We start from the raw sequence: 17,611 nt of genomic DNA, 5'->3' as shown, positions 1-17,611 counted from the left end.
GCCTCTTTTCTCTATAGGGGCTATGTGTGGTGGTCTCTCTCTCTCTCTCTCTCTCTCTCTCTCTCTCTCTTTCTCCCTGTGATTCCTGATGGTGAGACCTTATGAGGCTTGTCTAAGATTGAATGACAAGCAAATGTTTTCAAGTGTGACCTTTGTGCATTGATATGTTTGTTCCGGCAATTTCACTGACAAAAGCCATTGTGCAGATCCTATCAAAGAAATGAGTCCTCCTGTAACAGCTGCTCCTCTACAGTGAGCTACTTACACGTTGGCTTTTTGATCAAGTCTCTGTGAGGAGGACAACGACCAGCATAAAGGAGCTTATGGAAATTCATTTTGCATTTGGGCTGTCCATGTGAACTGGCAATCTTGTGTTATTGATGTGTTACGACACATTTCCCCCCACATGCCAAGGTGTGTCACACAGATGGATGTTGTGCGTGTGTGTGGGTCGGTTGTTTACCTTCGGAGACTTGTGTCCCTTGCATTTCTGTTCCCCCAGTAATGCTATAATAGTGCTTGTACAGACCGGGATCGAGCCTACTGACTGAGAATTTATCTTTCTCTGCTTTTGAGTAGCGAGTCAGTGGTGAAATTTTGCTGCTAAACACAACAAACAAAGGTCCTCTTGTTCTGGTTTGTGGTGATGGCAACATTGGAGCCCATCCCAGCAACATATGGGCACAGGGTATGGCTGAGAGCCCACAAATGCTCCTCTCCATGGACTGTGCCAGCCCATGGCACGCCGAATCAATGGGCAATTTAGAGTAGGAAGGCGGGGGGTTAGGAATGCCCACGGCGGTAGTACTCACATGGATTTGGAGGGGTTAGTAGTAGTAATAGTATAGTAACATATACTGTACCACTTAGCAGACACTGTTATCCAAAATGACTTAAAATACAGTGAGTGCATATGTTTTAGTATCTGTATACTGCAGGGATTAAACCCACGTCCCTGCCGTTGTTGGCGTCAATGTCTTACCAACAGAGCCACACCTGACCACTACAGTTACAGAGACCGAGAGTAAGTAAAACACACAAACATGGACAACCAGGTTTTAGCCCCGTCTAAGCCTACCCTGCCTAATGCTGACATGTCAACACTTCTAAAGGCTAACGGCTTTTAGCTGCTCTGCACTCTTTATTAGTATGGTATTAGTATGAGTATATTTATGAGTATATTTATTGCTTGTTTATAGCCGGGTTTATCAACCTCTGTGTGTGCTTCTGGCAAGTCCTAATCACCCGTGTTTTACACTGTCCCGGTAAGAGGAGTAGAACAAACATTCTTTGGCCATCTCTAGTCGTGGTCCTGAGGGGCTATAAAACAACCAAAGGGCCTGTGGTCACAAAACGGTCTCGAACACGACCGCAGGGTGGCTTTATCGTTAAGAAGCAGCTTTCTCTTCCAGACCTAGTCAGGTTATTGTTGAACTGAGAGAGAGAGACAGAGAGACAGAGAGAGAGAGAGAGAGAGAGAGAGTTAGAGAGGGAGAGGGGGAGGTGTCCATATGTTGGACCCAGGTCTGTAGGCCTAATTGACTAGGACAGACTGCTAATTTGTTGATACCAGTGCGGGAATGATGTGCCTGTCTATCTCTAAATTGGTGTTTACACACGGACGGACCTCACACAGTGCAAAGCACTACCAGCCCGCCTGCTGCCTAAGCAGCACACATGTCTGGATGCAGGACAGATTACGTTGTGTTTTATTACACCTAATTTGCTACGTAAATAATCCCTGCTAATTTCTGGGGTCTAAATCTCTTGTTTACTTTTGTTTAGCGACCTAAGTAACGCTTCAAACCCTCTAATTCGGCTCCATCCATTTTGGCCCCAGCCGCCCTGACATATGAAATGTAATTTCAACTTAACTGTTTGTACACTTAGGTAAACAAGTCGTGAGGGAGAGAATCTTTTTCTCAGAAAGTGCCGCGTATTCTGGGTTTAAAAAGTGACATTAAAAGGTAATCAAGTCTAATTTTGGTGTGGGCTTAGTTTCTCTGGAGAATATTTTTTCAGTGTACCATCAATAAAACTGCAGCGGTGGATAATTAAAGTTAGGTTATATCATCTCCATGCTAATGTCTTACAATAATGTTTATTATAAACTGGGTGGTTCGAGCCCTGAATGCTGATTGGCTGAAAGCCGTGGTATATCAGACTGTATACCACGCGTATGACAAAATATTTATTTTTACTCGTCTGATTAAGTTGGTAACCAGATTATGATAGCAACAACGCACCTCAGGGGTTTGTGGTATATGGCCAGTATACCATGGCGAAGGGCTGTATCCAGGCACTCTGCGTTGGTTCGTGCTTAAGAACAGCCCTTAGCCGTGGTATATTGGCCATATACAGCACCCTTATTGCTTAATTATACAATATCGCTGACATGCCAGCAAATTACAAGCCATGTTGAGGTGTAAAACATTAATGCTCACTAAGTCCGTATTTTAATCAGTCATTGTTCCTTGTTGCGTGTGGTCCCTCCCCCTAGATCTTCTCCACCAATAACACGGAGTGCAGCCGTCTCCTGGAGGAGATTAAGTGTGCACACTGTTCGCCCAACGCCCAAGTGCTGTTCCACTCCCCTGAGTCGGACAAGGTCCCCCTCAGGGAGCCCCACCTGCCACGCCTCTGCCAGGACTACTGTCGAGAATTCTACTATACCTGCCGCGGACACATACCAGGTAACCATTCTACTACACCTACCACTAAGATATACCAGGTAACCATTCTACTACACCTACCACTAAGATATACCAGGTAACCATTCTACTACACCTACCACTAAGATATACCAGGTAACCATTCTACTACACCTACCACTAAGATATACCAGGTAACCATTCTACTACACCTACCACTAAGATATACCAGGTAACCATTCTACTACACCTACCACTAAGATATACCAGGTAACCATTCAACTACACCTACCACTAAGATATACCAGGTAACCATTCTACTGCACCTACCACTAAGATATACCAGGTAACCATTCTACTGCACCTACCACTAAGATATACCAGGTAACCATTCTACTACACCTACCACTAAGATATACCAGGTAACCATTCTACTGCACCTACCACTAAGATATACCAGGTAACCATTCTACAACACCTACCACTAAGATATACCAGGTAACCATTCTACTACACCTACCACTAAGATATACCAGGTAACCATTCTACTACACCTACCACTAAGATATACCAGGTAACCATTCTACTACACCTACCACTAAGATATACCAGGTAACCATTCTACTACACCTACCACTAAGATATACCAGGTAACCATTCTACTACACCTACCACTAAGATATACCAGGTAACCATTCTACTACACCTACCACTAAGATATACCAGGTAACCATTCTACCAGACCTACCACTAAGATATACCAGGTAACCATTCTACTACACCTACCACTAAGATATACCAGGTAACCATTCTACTACACCTACCACTAAGATATACCAGGTAACCATTCTACTACACCTACCACTAAGATATACCAGGTAACCATTCTACTACACCTACCACTAAGATATACCAGGTAACCATTCTACTACACCTACCACTAAGATATACCAGGTAACCATTCTACTACACCTACCACTAAGATATACCAGGTAACCATTCTACTACACCTACCACTAAGATATACCAGGTAACCATTCTACCAGACCTACCACTAAGATATACCAGGTAACCATTCTACTACACCTACCACTAAGATATACCAGGTAACCATTCTACTACACCTACCACTAAGATATACCAGGTAACCATTCTACTACACCTACCACTAAGATATACCAGGTAACCATTCTACTACACCTACCACTAAGATATACCAGGTAACCATTCTACAACACCTACCACTAAGATATACCAGGTAACCATTCTACTACACCTACCACTAAGATATACCAGGTAACCATTCTACTACACCTACCACTAAGATATACCAGGTAACCATTCTACTACACCTACCACTAAGATATACCAGGTAACCATTCTACTACACCTACCACTAAGATATACCAGGTAACCATTCTACAACACCTACCACTAAGATATACCAGGTAACCATTCTACTACACCTACCACTAAGATATACCAGGTAACCGAGAAGGATGATGATAGTGCCATCACTACCTCAGTCAGTGCTTGCACTGTATAGGCGGAGTGAGGCACACATATGAACACAAATCTCTCTCGCTCGCTCTCTCTCTCTCATTCTCACTCACTCTCTCCCTCCCTCAATCTCACTCACTCTCTCTCTCTCTTTGACTTCCTGACACACTACATACAGCCTAATGTCTGAATAAGGCAATATTACATTTCTGAGCAGGTCTCCTCAAGGTCCCCAATTCAAAGTCAGCAGACAGTGTTGAACATATAGGTAGCTTGGTTTTACTTATGCAAGACGCAGTGGAGCGTAAGGACTCAAGAAGGAATATTTATTTATGTAGGCTTACCTCATCTGACCTCACCTCCACTTGGTGGTAGAGCCTGCCTGCCTCACGCCCCCATACACTGGGAGAGCCTCGTCTCAGTCTACCCACCCTGGCTGGCAGACGTTGCCTACTGCAGCCATCAGCCTAGCACTTTGTTAATTAGTCTGACTATACACTTTAGACCTGGCAATCAGGAGCTCTCTCTCTCTCTCTCTCTCTCTCTCTCTCTCTCTCTCTCTCGTTCCCTCAGACTGCAGGTTAAACCAACCCAGTACAAAACGTTGTTTTGTTGCACCAGGTGGACTGGATTTATTTTCTTGCGCTAGCTGAGTTGTACAAATGTGTAAATACTTGTGGATTTTTTTTATAGATTTCTGAGTGTGGCAGCATTGTCAGTATTTTTAGTCCCACTTGGACTGGTTGTAGATGTGTTTTAAGGAACATTACTTTTCTTTACTCAAACTCTTCCTCAATCTATGGAATTTAGACATAAATTGTGTACACACACATGCGCACGCGCACACACACACATACACACACACGTAACCACACGCCCTAAACAAAGCCTCTACAATCTGCCAGAGCTGAAAATGATTGATTTTATGACCCTTTCCTTCCCTGGCCCTGTCCTTCTTTGGCAAGCCCTCCTGAGCTGCCCTGGCTGACGTCAGGGGGCTGACGGTGCTGTGTGCTGTTTGGGGATGTGTAAGCTGTAAGCACCCTGGCTACGGTCTAGACATGACCGGCTCTGACACCTCGCGCCACCAAGGGAGCTCCTCACACACAGCCTCAGACACACACAAACTACGGCCTGTTTAAAAAAACGGCACTCACACCATCAGTTTGTTTTCCTTGATGATAAATTCGATGGAACGTAAACACAATCAGAGCTGCCTCGCTGGACCCGGGCCTCGCCTCGGCCCTCGAACTGTTCCCCCGTACGCGTAGGCAAGGCAACGCCAGCCCTGGAGGGAGTCTCCTCCCGATGTGGAATAAGCGAGGAGATGACATAGAGATAACATGACACGCCGTTTCCTCCTGGATAGGATGGTATTGTGAGATGATAGGAGACCTGCTTGATAGGCCGCCCTCCCTGAAAGCTCCCCGTCCTCAGAAGTAGGGCCTTTGAAGGGCTGTTACCTGTCTGCCGTGCCTCCCAGTGAAGTGCACATTCCTTGTGATCAAACGGCCGCTGCTTGCCCCCAGCCAATTCTTCTTCCTATCTGTGTCGCCACGGCAGATTCAATCTGCTCGCGATTTGCTGAACAGAGAACAGTTTCAACCACACATGTGGTGGCTCTACACCACCACCAGCACTATCAACATCAACCCCCCCCCCTCCCCCATGTACATATTACCTCAATTACCTCAACTAACCTGTACCCCCGCACATTGACTCGGTACCGGTACCCCCTGTGTATAGCCTCGCTATTGTTATTTTATCGTTGCTCTTTCATTTTTTAACTTTAGTTAATTGAGTAAATATTTTTCTCAACTCTTATTTTTCTTAAAACTGCATTGTTGGTTAAGGGCTTGTAAGTAAGCATTTCACTGTAAGGTCAACACCTGTTGTAGTCGGCAGAGAGAGAGAGGGATAGAGAGAGATGGACAGAGAGAGCGGGATGGAGAGAGATGGACAGAGAGAGGTGGTGAGAGAGAGGGAGAGAGAGAGAGAGAGAGATGGAGAGAGAGAGAGACAGCAGCCAGTGAGCTGACAGACAGCAGTGAAAGCTTAGAGTTAAACCCAGAGCTTCATACCAGGAGCTTGAGCCAGAGAAGGAGTCAGTCACCCCCCTCCCATCAATCCTTCCCTCCCTTTCTCCCCCTCTACGCAGATCAGCATATGTGGTGACGAATGACACATTTATTTTTCTACAAAGGTTGTGTATATGTAAAGCTGCTGAAGTGCATCAAGATGTCAAGTACTTTGGGTGGCCACCCAGGTTGTCTTGGAAGACAACCAGATGGAAGTAGAACTATAGCGCTAGCTCACTGCCTGGGATGTGGACAGAGGTTTTTTTTCCCTCTATCTCTCTCTTTCTCTCTCGCTCTTTCTTTCTCTCTCTCTCTCTCTTTTTCCCCCCAGGCCAGTACAATAAAACTGGTACATATTGTGGAGGGAGAGAGAGAGAGGGAGAGAGAATGCAGTGCTTGGTGCCACATGTTTATGGAAGTAGTTAACCATAAATTGTCTAAAATTAGATGTCCCTCTAAGTACATATCATTCTGGATACAGACAGAGGTTTCTCCTCCTATGGATTGAAGAGTTTTTTCTTCTGGATTTGTGTCCTTATGTATTTTTTTTTGTGGGGGGGGTTAAGCTACTTGTTTTTACAATTTGTTGGTTTTCTGTTCAACTTAAATTTGCATTTGTAGTAATCACTATTGCCTCTTAAGAACATGTTTAATTAAATATAAAATATAAAGCACTGACAAACATTCGTTTTTTGGGCTCATGTACAGTATATATCACTAAAGATGAAATTCAGAACCCTTCCAGAACTGTACTCTGCATCAACACATGCAATATGCTGACCAACAGTATTAAACCTGAACGGTAGCCTTTACTGTGCCTTTAAATGTCCTCCTGCTCCCGTGAAACTCCCTCTCCAGCTCCCCATTAGGCTGTGTACTTAGCCCTCATTTCTCCATAAAGCCCTTTACGGCCTGAGTCTCACTTTAACCTAGAGGTCTCCCACCCCTTCCCCCTCCCTCCATCCCCCACTCTGTCTCTCCCCTCTGCATCTGAGGTCCTGGGACCAGCATGGTTAAGATAACTGCAGGCACAAAGTAGGTGGGTGGCATAGGCCTGGGAGTGTTTGTGTGTGTGTGTGTGTTCTGAGTGTGTGTTTGATCTCCGTGTTGTATTTAGATGTTTAGTGGGATATCCTATCACCTCCAGTGGTAGTGTGGTCAGCCTTGTGGTCAGTGTGGAGGGGCCAGGATGGAAAGGGAGGGAGGGATGTGTGGGGTCCGGAGAGCGAGATGAAAGAGAGGAGAGACAGTCCTGTTTGTGTTTTTATCACTGCTGTGTTTGCTCTCCTCCTCCGCCCCTCTGAGGGTTGTGTTAAGGGAAACAATATTGGCACGGTTGTTTTTAGGTCACGCGCATGTTTTAAGATACGCTGCTTGCTTGCGTTCTTTTCACCCTGTTAGTGGTTTGCCCTGCTAGCACAATAAGAAAGGGGGGGGGGGTTCCTAGAATCTTGGAATAATGTTGTGACTGTGGGTCTCTGACGGTGGCCAATCAGGCGGGGTTGGGGCTGCTGTGTCTAATGAGGATATATTCCCAGATTACTGGGTGCCCCAGACCCTGGTGTTGAACCAACTTTAGCTCTAGTACAACTAGCCGCTCCAAGAGAAATCAAGGTGGTCTTGGGAAATAACCGTGTGATGGGGACATTTTTGCTTTGAACTTCCCCAAAGCACAAGCAAGCAGTGGAACACAATCAATCAACATTTGGGAATATCATTTCTTGATTTGGGTTTTGAGGCAGACAGAATATTTCTATCCCTCCTAAAAATGTGCAAAGTTAGTGTTTGGAAGACTGGGCTGTTAATTAAACATGGTCAGTTTTGAATTAGAGTTTCTCACATTTCACATGCTGTGCCCATATGCCTGCCGCTGGGCTGAGGAGGGCGAAACATCTAGGCTGCGGCCCAAATAGGCACTGGTCAAAAGTAGTGCACTATAAAGGGAATAGGGTGCCATTTGGCACTGGCCCCTAACAGTGCTTTAATTGTATGAGAATTTCAGCCTATGTTATACTTAATATTCCAAATATCTGGAAAGCTATTAGGTATTCACAGCAGTCACCCAGGTGAGGTAGAGCTGCGAGGCATAGCAACAGGGGTCAAACAGCCATAGCAACAGGGGTCAAAGGATAAAGGTAAAGATGGATGGGGCCTCAGTGGTGCACTGCTGCAGAGTTGAAGACCTGAGGAACAGTCTGAACAGCATATTCCTCACATTCTGCTCGGATCTAACCCAGTTGGCCTGTCTGGCCAGCGTTTCTTCACTTGTTCAGCCCAGGCCTTGCCAGGATTTGGTTTGGCTCATTCAGCACAACTCTCAAAAACAACTGTCTGAAAACTTAAGGAACTAAAGCTGGGTAAACATGAATTAAGGGCGACTAACTAGGAGGGGATTTAGCTTCAGCTCGCTGGTAAGTTGGATGATGTTGCATCATGGTTTGAACGAGGTGTGAAGTCACTTGACTTGAATCGTCTTTCTTTGCCTGCGGGCCGTTGTCTGTGTCCATGGTGTTTTTCAGAGCTGTTCCAAGCCGATGTGGATGAGTTCTGTCAATACTACGGACGGAGGGACGGAGGCCTGTGCTTCCCAGATTTCCATCGAAAGCAAACACGGGGACAGGACTCCAACTACTTGGGAGATGAGAAAGTCGAAGACATCAACAGGTTTGTAATGTTTCACTTTCAAAATCTATTTTATTTGTATACGTTAGGAAGAGTGCATTTAAGGTATGCTTTTTAAATATTGAGTTAACCATCCAAAAAGGACGCTTTCAGTGAGTTGAGGAAAGAGAGGCCATAGTGTGTATCGTGGCATCTCCACACTCTGAATCCAGTGTGCCACTTTGACTGGCCACCACCACCGGTCTCGCCCCAGGCGATATGTACTATGAACCAGGGTCATGGGAGACATGCCAATGCCAAGCCTGGATGACCCCCCCCCCCCTCCCAACTTTACCCGTCACCCATCTCTCCAGTCATCACCAAAGCCTGCCGTTTGTTCAGGGTGCATTGGGCCAGGCTTTGGCCACACAATGGAAATGCTTACCCTGCAGGCCAACCCTCCCTCACTGCTAGCTAGCGGCTGTACGTCATAGACAAACTTTCACCTTTTTTTTGTCTGCTCCAGTGGAGAGAGAGCCTCTGAGCTCCCCGTCTCCGTCCCAAATGGCACCCTATTCCCTACGTAGTGCACTAGTCCTGTGGGCCCTGGTGAAAAGTAGTACACCATATAGGGAATAGGGTGCCATTTGGGACGCAGGCCCCGTTCTAGCCCCCCTGACGCGAGCTGAGAGCGCTGCTGCTGGACACGTGACCAACTGACCGTCCTGCTATCTCGAGCCGGAACAGACCAGACCATACCAGACCAGAGAAACTATGCTGATGCTGTCTGTCTATGATGTCTAGCTAAGTGCTGTCTGCATTCCTGGGGTTCATGGGGTTCTACTCTAGTCATTTCTGGTAATGACCCCTTGCTATGCTAAAGAGCACTGTAATTGTAATTGCACTGAACTCTAGGATGGATGGCCGGGATGGCCGAGGAGAGATATAGAGCTTCTGTTGGCAGCCGCTCATCTAAAGGGAGTCTTGTTGAGCTGACTCCCCTTCTCATCTTCCGCCTGGGGCCGGCCAAGAGATGATGAGCAAGGAGAGAGGGCCAGGTTTTAACCACCGATGTCATCTAACATCGTAAGTCTTAATCAGACCTCCCACTTCAAAACTGGCCTGAGGGAGAGAGAGAGGCGGAGAGAGAGATAGAGAGAGAGAGAGACCCAAGAAGGGAGAGAGAGAGGCAGAGAGAGAGATAGCGAGAGCTAGGGAGGGAGAGAGGCAGAGAGAGAGATAGAGAGAGCCAGGGAGCGATAGAGAGAGCCAGGGAGTGAGAGAGAGAGGCAGAGAGAGAGATAGAGAGCCAGAGTGAGGGAGAGAGAGAGAGAGCCAGGGAGTGAAAGAGAGAGCTAGAGAGAGAGGGCGCACATCTGCTGTGTGTATGAACTTGACACATGCGTCACGATGACAGCATAGCAGCAGACAGGAAACTGTCAGCGAGATAACTGAACTGACACCCTTTTTCCTCCAATGAGTATCCATCCTTCACACAGGCTCTCAATGGCAAATTCCGCCCGGCGATTGGGAATGTCTTGAAACAAGTGTGTGAGGAGCGAGGAATCAGCGTCACCGCCTTCATGCGTTAGCTAGCTGTCGCGATGTTGTATAATGGAGTTTGAATGTTCTGTTTCCCACATCAAATGTGACCTGTGGTTTTACGCAACACTTGTTGCACAGCTGGAGACCCCTCATCCCCCATTTAACCATTGCTCCACTAAATTCACCCGTGGAGTGACATATGTATGTATGTGTGCCCAATGCACATGAATCAAAGTCACTGCCTATGGAAGTGTCTAAACTCTTACTCAACCCTTCCCATCGTGTCATGCTATTGCTTCACTCTTACTTTGTAAATCACTGGTATTAATTTACTGTCAAGTCAACTCAATCAGTGTATGTTTATTGTGGGGGGTATTTTCTGTTTTTCCTCTCTTTCTCTCTCTCTCTCTCTCTCTCTCTCTCTCTCTCTCTCTCTCTCTCTCTCTCTTTCTCTCTTTCTCTCTCTCTTTCTCTCTTTCTCTCTCTCTCTTTCTCTTTCTCTTTCTCTCTTTCTCTCTCTCTCTTTCTCTTTCTCTCTCTCTCTCTCTCTCTCTCTCTATCTGTCTCTCACGCTCTCTCTCTCTCTCTCTTTCTCCTCTATCTGTCTCTCTCTCTCTCATGCTTTCTCTCTCGCTCTCTCTATCTGTCTCTCACGCTCACTCTCTCTCTCGCTCTTTCTCCTTCTCTCTCTCTCTTTCTCCTTCTCTCCATCTCCCTCCTTCCTTTCCTCTCTCAACGGGATTATCCGTCGGCGACCCTTGACCTTTCGTTCCTCCTCCGGCCGCCCAGGAAGCACAAGCACAACTGCTACTGTGCCCAGGTGGTGTTGAGCGGGCTGAGGCAGCCAGTAGCCGTGGTGCACTGTGGGGACGGATCCCAGCGCCTCTTTGTCCTGGAGAAGGAGGGCTTCGTCCGGGTGCTGACCCATAACATGGAGCTGCTGAAAGAGCCTTTCCTGGACATCCACAAGCTGGTGCAGACCGGACTCAAGGTCAGTGAGGAACACAATACGCATCCCTAATGACACCCTATTCCCTACATAGTGCACTACTTTTGACCAGGACGCATAGGGGCACCTGAAGACTGCTCCAAACTCTAATTCACATATAAGCGATGGTACTTGGTCGCCTCGTGTCTTCCCAATATAAACGCACCTTAACACCAGTTTTAACACCAAAACGGTTAACTATCAATGTAGGGAGCGGACACAGAGGGAGAGACACACTTAAGTGGTTTTATTTCTGTGTTGCAAACACTGAGGAGAGGGAGAGAGAGTGGAACACAGTCTTGGACACTCCTCAAACATTGAGGAGAGGGAGAGAGAGTGGAACACAGTCTTGGACACTCCTCAAACATTGAGGAGAGGGAGAGAGAGTGGAACACAGTCTTGGACACTCCTCAAACACTGAGGAGAGGGAGAGAGAGTGGAACACAGTCTTGGACACTCCTCAAACATTGAGGAGAGGGAGAGAGAGTGGAACACAGTCTTGGACACTCCTCAAACATTTCTACTTCTAAGACCTACCTCTCTCGTCTGATAATTCCGACCAATCAAGACCCTTCCTTCCAGACTTAACCCCCCCGGAGTCTGCTCGCCAGTCTAACACTTCATTAAACAATTAAACAAAACCATCAGTTATTTATTAATTGTCCCAACACGGCTAATTCACACGTTGTTATCTTTCAATGAGCTTAGCACACACGTTGAGAACATTGCTAATGTGCTGCTAATTCGTAGAAGGTGGATAAATGGCTTTTTAAGTGTTACTCTGTACTCTCCCCCACCAAGCTGTTTCCATATAGGTTAGTGCTGAACAATCCCACAAGATGAAAAACGATCAGACTAAGACGTCACTGGCCAATACTTTATTTTGATAAATGGTGTCGTATGATATGATTTCACACAGCAATAGGCCCTCTCACAACAGTGGAAGACCAGCTGTATCTGTATTTTAGTGGTCAAGCCTGTCTGCACCATCTCTCTCTCTCTCTCTCTCTCTCTCTCTCTCACTCTCGTTCTATTCTCTCTCTCTCTTTCCCTCTCTATTCCCTCTCTCTCTCTCTCTCTCTCTCTCTCTCTCTCTCTCTCTCTCTCTCTCTCTCTCTCTCTCTCTCTCTCGCCCTCTCTCTTTCCCTCTCCACCCTCGGTTGCTAAAGAAACATCTGGTGTCTGTCGAGACCGTTCTAATAACGAGGGGTCTAAGGAGATGAACTGTGTTCACAGTGCACACACACACACGAGAAGTACTCGTCACCCGTCCCTCTCCGCTGCAGTTTCCCCGAGACAGGAAACCATTGGCATGTCTGGTACTTCTGAAAAGAATTAGCACCTATCTGACATTTACTCACTCAGTCTGGTCTGCTCTGACCTCCCATCATCATGGAAATCTAACTTCCAGAGAACAGGGGAGGAGAAGAGGAGAGAGGGGCCTGGAGATGGGGCTCGGGTTGGCTGGCCTCCCCCCTGAAAGATATGTTATTCTGCTGTTTGGTTTGGAACCTTCTCCGAGAGAAGAGGAGCAGCACACCCACTAGAGCGAATAAAGAAGAAATACAATCATCACCGCCCGTCCGCCCGCCCGCCCGCCCGCCTACTCCTCCGTAGCTTTGTGTTGGCCGAGCCTCTGGGCAACAGTTGAATAGGAAGTCGTCTTTTTTTTCATTGACATCGTCTTGGAAGCCGGGGAGAGAATTGGTGTAGTGGTATTCCATCTAGGCATCATTTCAACCTCAGTAGTGTGTGCACCATAGACATGCAGCGTCAGGTCCAGTGCCAGTAGTTGGAAACATCATCTTTATAGCTGTGTAGGATTGTTAAGCTTTTGAAATGGCCTATCATTTACCATGTAATTTCAGGTTCAGTTTAAATGTCTCACCTGCTAGGACTTGTTAATGCTATCGTAGCTCTTACCAGCTCTTACCACATAACCTTACATGGAGACATCCACGTCTGCCACTGACGGTTAGCTATGTGTCACAGACAGGTTTGGGGTCAATTCCATTTAAATTCTAGAAAATTCAGGAAGTACACTGACATTACAATTCTCTTCAACGCTTTTCAATGAAGAACATTTGGAAATGGAATTGGAATTCGTTTTTTCTTTTCTGAATTGACTGGAATTGAAATGGAATTGACCCCAGCCCTGCTCACAGACAGTTACATCTAGCGCTGTCTCAGAGAAGGAGTACTGATCTGGGATCATCTTTCCCCCTGTCCATGTAATCAAAGTCATTGTGTGAGATAAAAGGCAACTCTTAATACATATGGCCCCTGATGATGTTTATCCGTATCCAAGGCGATAGCTGTAGTTTTTGAATTTGAGAGTGAACTGATAGTGTCCAGAGATAGGGAAATGGGGAAGAGGAGGAGGAGGGGGCACACTTTTTGGACAGGAAGTTTATCTATCACGCATGCCTCCCACCGTTCCCTTAGAAAGAGGACAGCGGAGATTACAGGGAGTGAAGCGGACCCCAGCGAATGGACATGCCAACAGGCCCACAGGGAGCCCAGGACGACCCTCCTGCTGTCTTATCATCATTAAACCTAACTGCTAGCGGATAAAACAATCATTATGACAATTAGAGAGTGGCTTGAGACCCGGCAGGCCGGCCGGTAGGCCCCCCAGAGTCCTATTCTGTGATGTTGGCTGTTGGCTGCTACAAGACTCTGGCCGCACGGGGCCCGCAGCACCAGGGGACCAGGGGGGCTACTGGGGGGGCTTCCAGAGGGGGCTACCAGGGGGGGCTGAGGTGTTTACTCACTGCATCAACAGGACATAGTTCCCTCTATACAGATAGAACACCCAGGAGCCTCAGGGGAAGTGGGAGATGAGAAGGGGGGGCTGGAGTGAGACTCACTGAGAGGGGAAGATAAGGGTTTATCATTGCCCTGACTCCCCTAGCTACCACATGCTTTGATTGTAATGTTCTGTGGTTCCTTCTGCCGGCCCGGCCGATTCCCCCCCGTGACAATTAAGATGACCCGCTCAGACACAATGCTGCCGAAGGGAGGGAGCAATGGAGGCTCTCCTTCTCTCTTCATTGCACCGTGGGTGTTCCCTGACACCCAATCTCCCCTTCCCCTCCTGTCGTTACTTGATTGTGTGTGTGTAACGCACTTGCTGGCGTCCTCTTCCCGGTAGGAAGCCTGCTAATTCCGACATTCCCTGTCACCCCTTCTCCCACACACAGAGTCCTCTCTCAAACTTACCCTGTTTGACATTGTTTCTGTCCATCTGTCCCGGAGGTGTCACAGTCACCATCCTCAAAGCCCATTGGATCAGATACTCTCATCTCTAACAACTGATTGACTGATTATATTTCCCAGCTGCTTGGTGATTAAACGGAGGCTTGCGCCACCACTGCCAGGCTGTGGCTCAGATGTGGTGAAGGCGGCTCGGTGGAAACCGTGTGGCACAGTCCTGATCAGGGCACTGTTGTCTTTACGACTCGTCACTATCAACTGTACCACACGGCGGGTTCAGCACGTCTCAGCTCAGTACCAACACCTGATAGTGTCATGCTGACTATAAAGCCATCACAGCACGTTAACTGAGGTGCTCAGCCAGTTAACTTGTTTTGGGTTTTTTGTTTCAAGCGGGGAACCACTTCCAGATGCTGTTAAACGAGAGAGAACGCAGCCCAACATTCATACTTAATCTCCCTGTATCCAGCGGTGGCTGACAACATGCTGGCTTTGATTTCATTCATGGTGACACATGCCTATGTACAAATAGAGCGACGCCGTTGTTGGTTGCTTACATCAGCCAGCCTCAAAGGCAATGGGGCGAAAGCAGTTTGGAATGAAGACATCTGCTTTGAGCAGTGTGGGTTCGCCTAACACTCTTATTGAAGTGTGTTAGCCTGTGTGACAGGGCTAGGGGCGCGGACGCGCAATAAAATATATTCACTGTGAGACAAATATCTCATGCTGTGTTCTTGTGCTCTGTCACACTGCATCTACAGCTGTTGTGCTAACTCAGCCAGAGAGAGTAGAGGTTCCTCTCAGACTGTCAGGCTAACTCAGCCAGAGAGAGTAGAGGTTCCTCTCAGACTGTCAGGCTAACTCAGCCAGAGAGAGCAGAGGTTCCTCTCAGACTGTCGGGCTAACTCAGCCAGAGAGAGTAGAGGTTCCTCTCAGACTGTTAGGCTAACTCAGCCAGAGAGAGCAGAGGTTTCTCTCAGACTGTCGGGCTAACTCAGCCAGAGAGAGTAGAGGTTCCTCTCAGACTGTCGGGCTAACTCAGCCAGAGAGAGTAAAGGTTCCTCTCAGACTGTCAGGCTAACTCAGCCAGAGAGAGTAGAGGTTCCTCTCAGACTGTCGGGCTAACTCAGCCAGAGAGAGTAGAGGTTCCTCTCAGACTGTCAGGCTAACTCAGCCAGAGAGAGTAGAGGTTCCTCTCAGACTGTCAGGCTAACTCAGCCAGAGAGAGCAGAGGTTCCTCTCAGACTGTCAGGCTAACTCAGCCAGAGAGAGCAGAGGTTCCTCTCAGACTGTCGGAGATAAGTGCCCTGTGGATGATAAATTAGCTCTTACTCCTACTGTTGACTCCCTCTGAGAACTGAAGCGCTGAAGCTGAAGGGGGGGGGGGCAGCAATGTTAATCGTACTATTATCCTATTTATGTGATGGGAAGAGGAACATACGCTGGAATACGTCATGAGAAAGTTCAGTGAAAGTCGTAGTTTATCAAGATGGAGTCGTAGACCCAAAACATTACTCTGTTGGCTGACGTGTCGTGTGATACAGGAAATTGCCTGGCTGCCTCCTCCATTATAAAAGTGGTTTTGCATCCAATCTGATTGGGCTGGGTGGTTTGGTCTCTTTAGTTTTTTCTCCTCTCTCCCTTCGTTATGAGACTGAGTGATCTCTGGTCTAAGCTCCGACCTTGTCATAGGATTAATGTGTGTTAACAGGTGGGGTGGGGTGGGGTGAGGGGGGGGGTTGACTTGGCTCCCTGGTTTCATTGTGCTGGAGTAACCAGGGGGAGGTGGGGGGCTGAATGAGTGTGAACATTTCAGATTGCCTTTGAGGTAAAAGGGACTGCATTGTTTTTCTCCAATCAGCTCTCCTCGTGGTGGAATGTATTTTTGTGGGGATTGCCAGAGCCAATGAGGATCAAAAGGCGCTGGGCTAACAATGCAGGGAGCCAAACCATGCATCATGGAACAGAAAGGCAGCTGCCTGGCGGGATTGGAAACGGTAGCCACTCACTATGCTCCACTCCCTGCTCCGGCTCCCGTTCCACAGCTCTATGGAATGCTGTTGATGTTCTGGTGAGAACTCCAACTCTGCCTCGGCTGGCTCTTGACACCAAAAAAACGGCCAAAAACCGAAGAATAAAGTCCTGCCTACGCTGTGAATCTGGAGGCAGGTGTTCGTGGAGCATCAACAGAACCCACTACCACACTGGAAGGAAGAATGATGGTGGTTGTAAAAAAAGGAGGGAGAAGGAGAAGAGCGGTTTAAGGAGAAAAGGAGGGAAGCTTGTTTTCAAGTCAAGGCGATGAAGTGATTTGTGGAGGGCCTGACAGAAGTGTCACAATGACATCATCGCTGGCCATTGTCCCCCCCCGCTACGAGGCTTTGTTCTCCCATGACCACAAACGGGGGTGGTCAGAGGACCTGTAGGAGGCTAGTGGGAGGAGCTATAGGAGGATGGGCTCATTGTACTGGCTGGAATGGAATTAATGGAACGGTATCAAACAGATCAAACATATAGAAACCCCACTTGACTCCGTTCCATTGATTCCATTCCAGCCATTACAATGAGCCCGTCCTCCTATTGCTCCTCCCACCAGCCTCCACTGCAGTACACCCAGTACCTCTCCTCTGACTAACCCCACACAGTAGAGCTGGAAGATAGTGAAACCTCACTTTGTTTATATTTCAACTGGAACTAATACTCAACACACGAACACTTCAAATTAGCTCTTTTGTTGCAAAGCTGCCTACTTACGTTGTCAACAATATGTCTTCTGCAGCTTTGGCAGTCATTTGATAGCGATCCATCTGCCAAGGTATTTTTTCTCTTCTCCTAATCAGGAGTTAAGATTGAATTGGTCTGTGTCCCAAATGGCACCCTATTCCCTATAGGGCTTGGGCCAAAGTAGTGTGCTGTGTAGTGAATAGGGTGCCATTTGGCACTCAGCCCTAGTTTCCAAGTGTTTGTTTCTTATGACCTGGTGTTAGCTCTGCTGCCGTCCGTATGCCTTCTGGTTATGACGAGCAGTCATT

The 17,611-nt window shown here is 47.4% G+C and overlaps 1 protein-coding gene across 1 annotated transcript in view; it reads left to right on the top strand.

The window, feature by feature from the left end:
- Positions 1 to 17,611, top strand: part of LOC106602344 (hedgehog-interacting protein) — a 47,557-nt gene that overhangs the window by 1,886 nt on the left and 28,060 nt on the right. The window contains exons 2-4 of the mRNA XM_045716574.1: positions 2,501 to 2,693; positions 8,749 to 8,893; positions 11,165 to 11,366. Of these exons, the coding sequence (XP_045572530.1) occupies positions 2,501 to 2,693; positions 8,749 to 8,893; positions 11,165 to 11,366 (540 nt within the window). The remainder of the gene's footprint in view (positions 1 to 2,500; positions 2,694 to 8,748; positions 8,894 to 11,164; positions 11,367 to 17,611) is intronic.

This window comes from Salmo salar, chromosome ssa04 (genome assembly GCF_905237065.1).
Source record: "Salmo salar chromosome ssa04, Ssal_v3.1, whole genome shotgun sequence".
NCBI classification, from domain to species: domain Eukaryota; kingdom Metazoa; phylum Chordata; class Actinopteri; order Salmoniformes; family Salmonidae; genus Salmo; species Salmo salar.
This window is presented reverse-complemented; position numbering and strand designations above follow the sequence as displayed.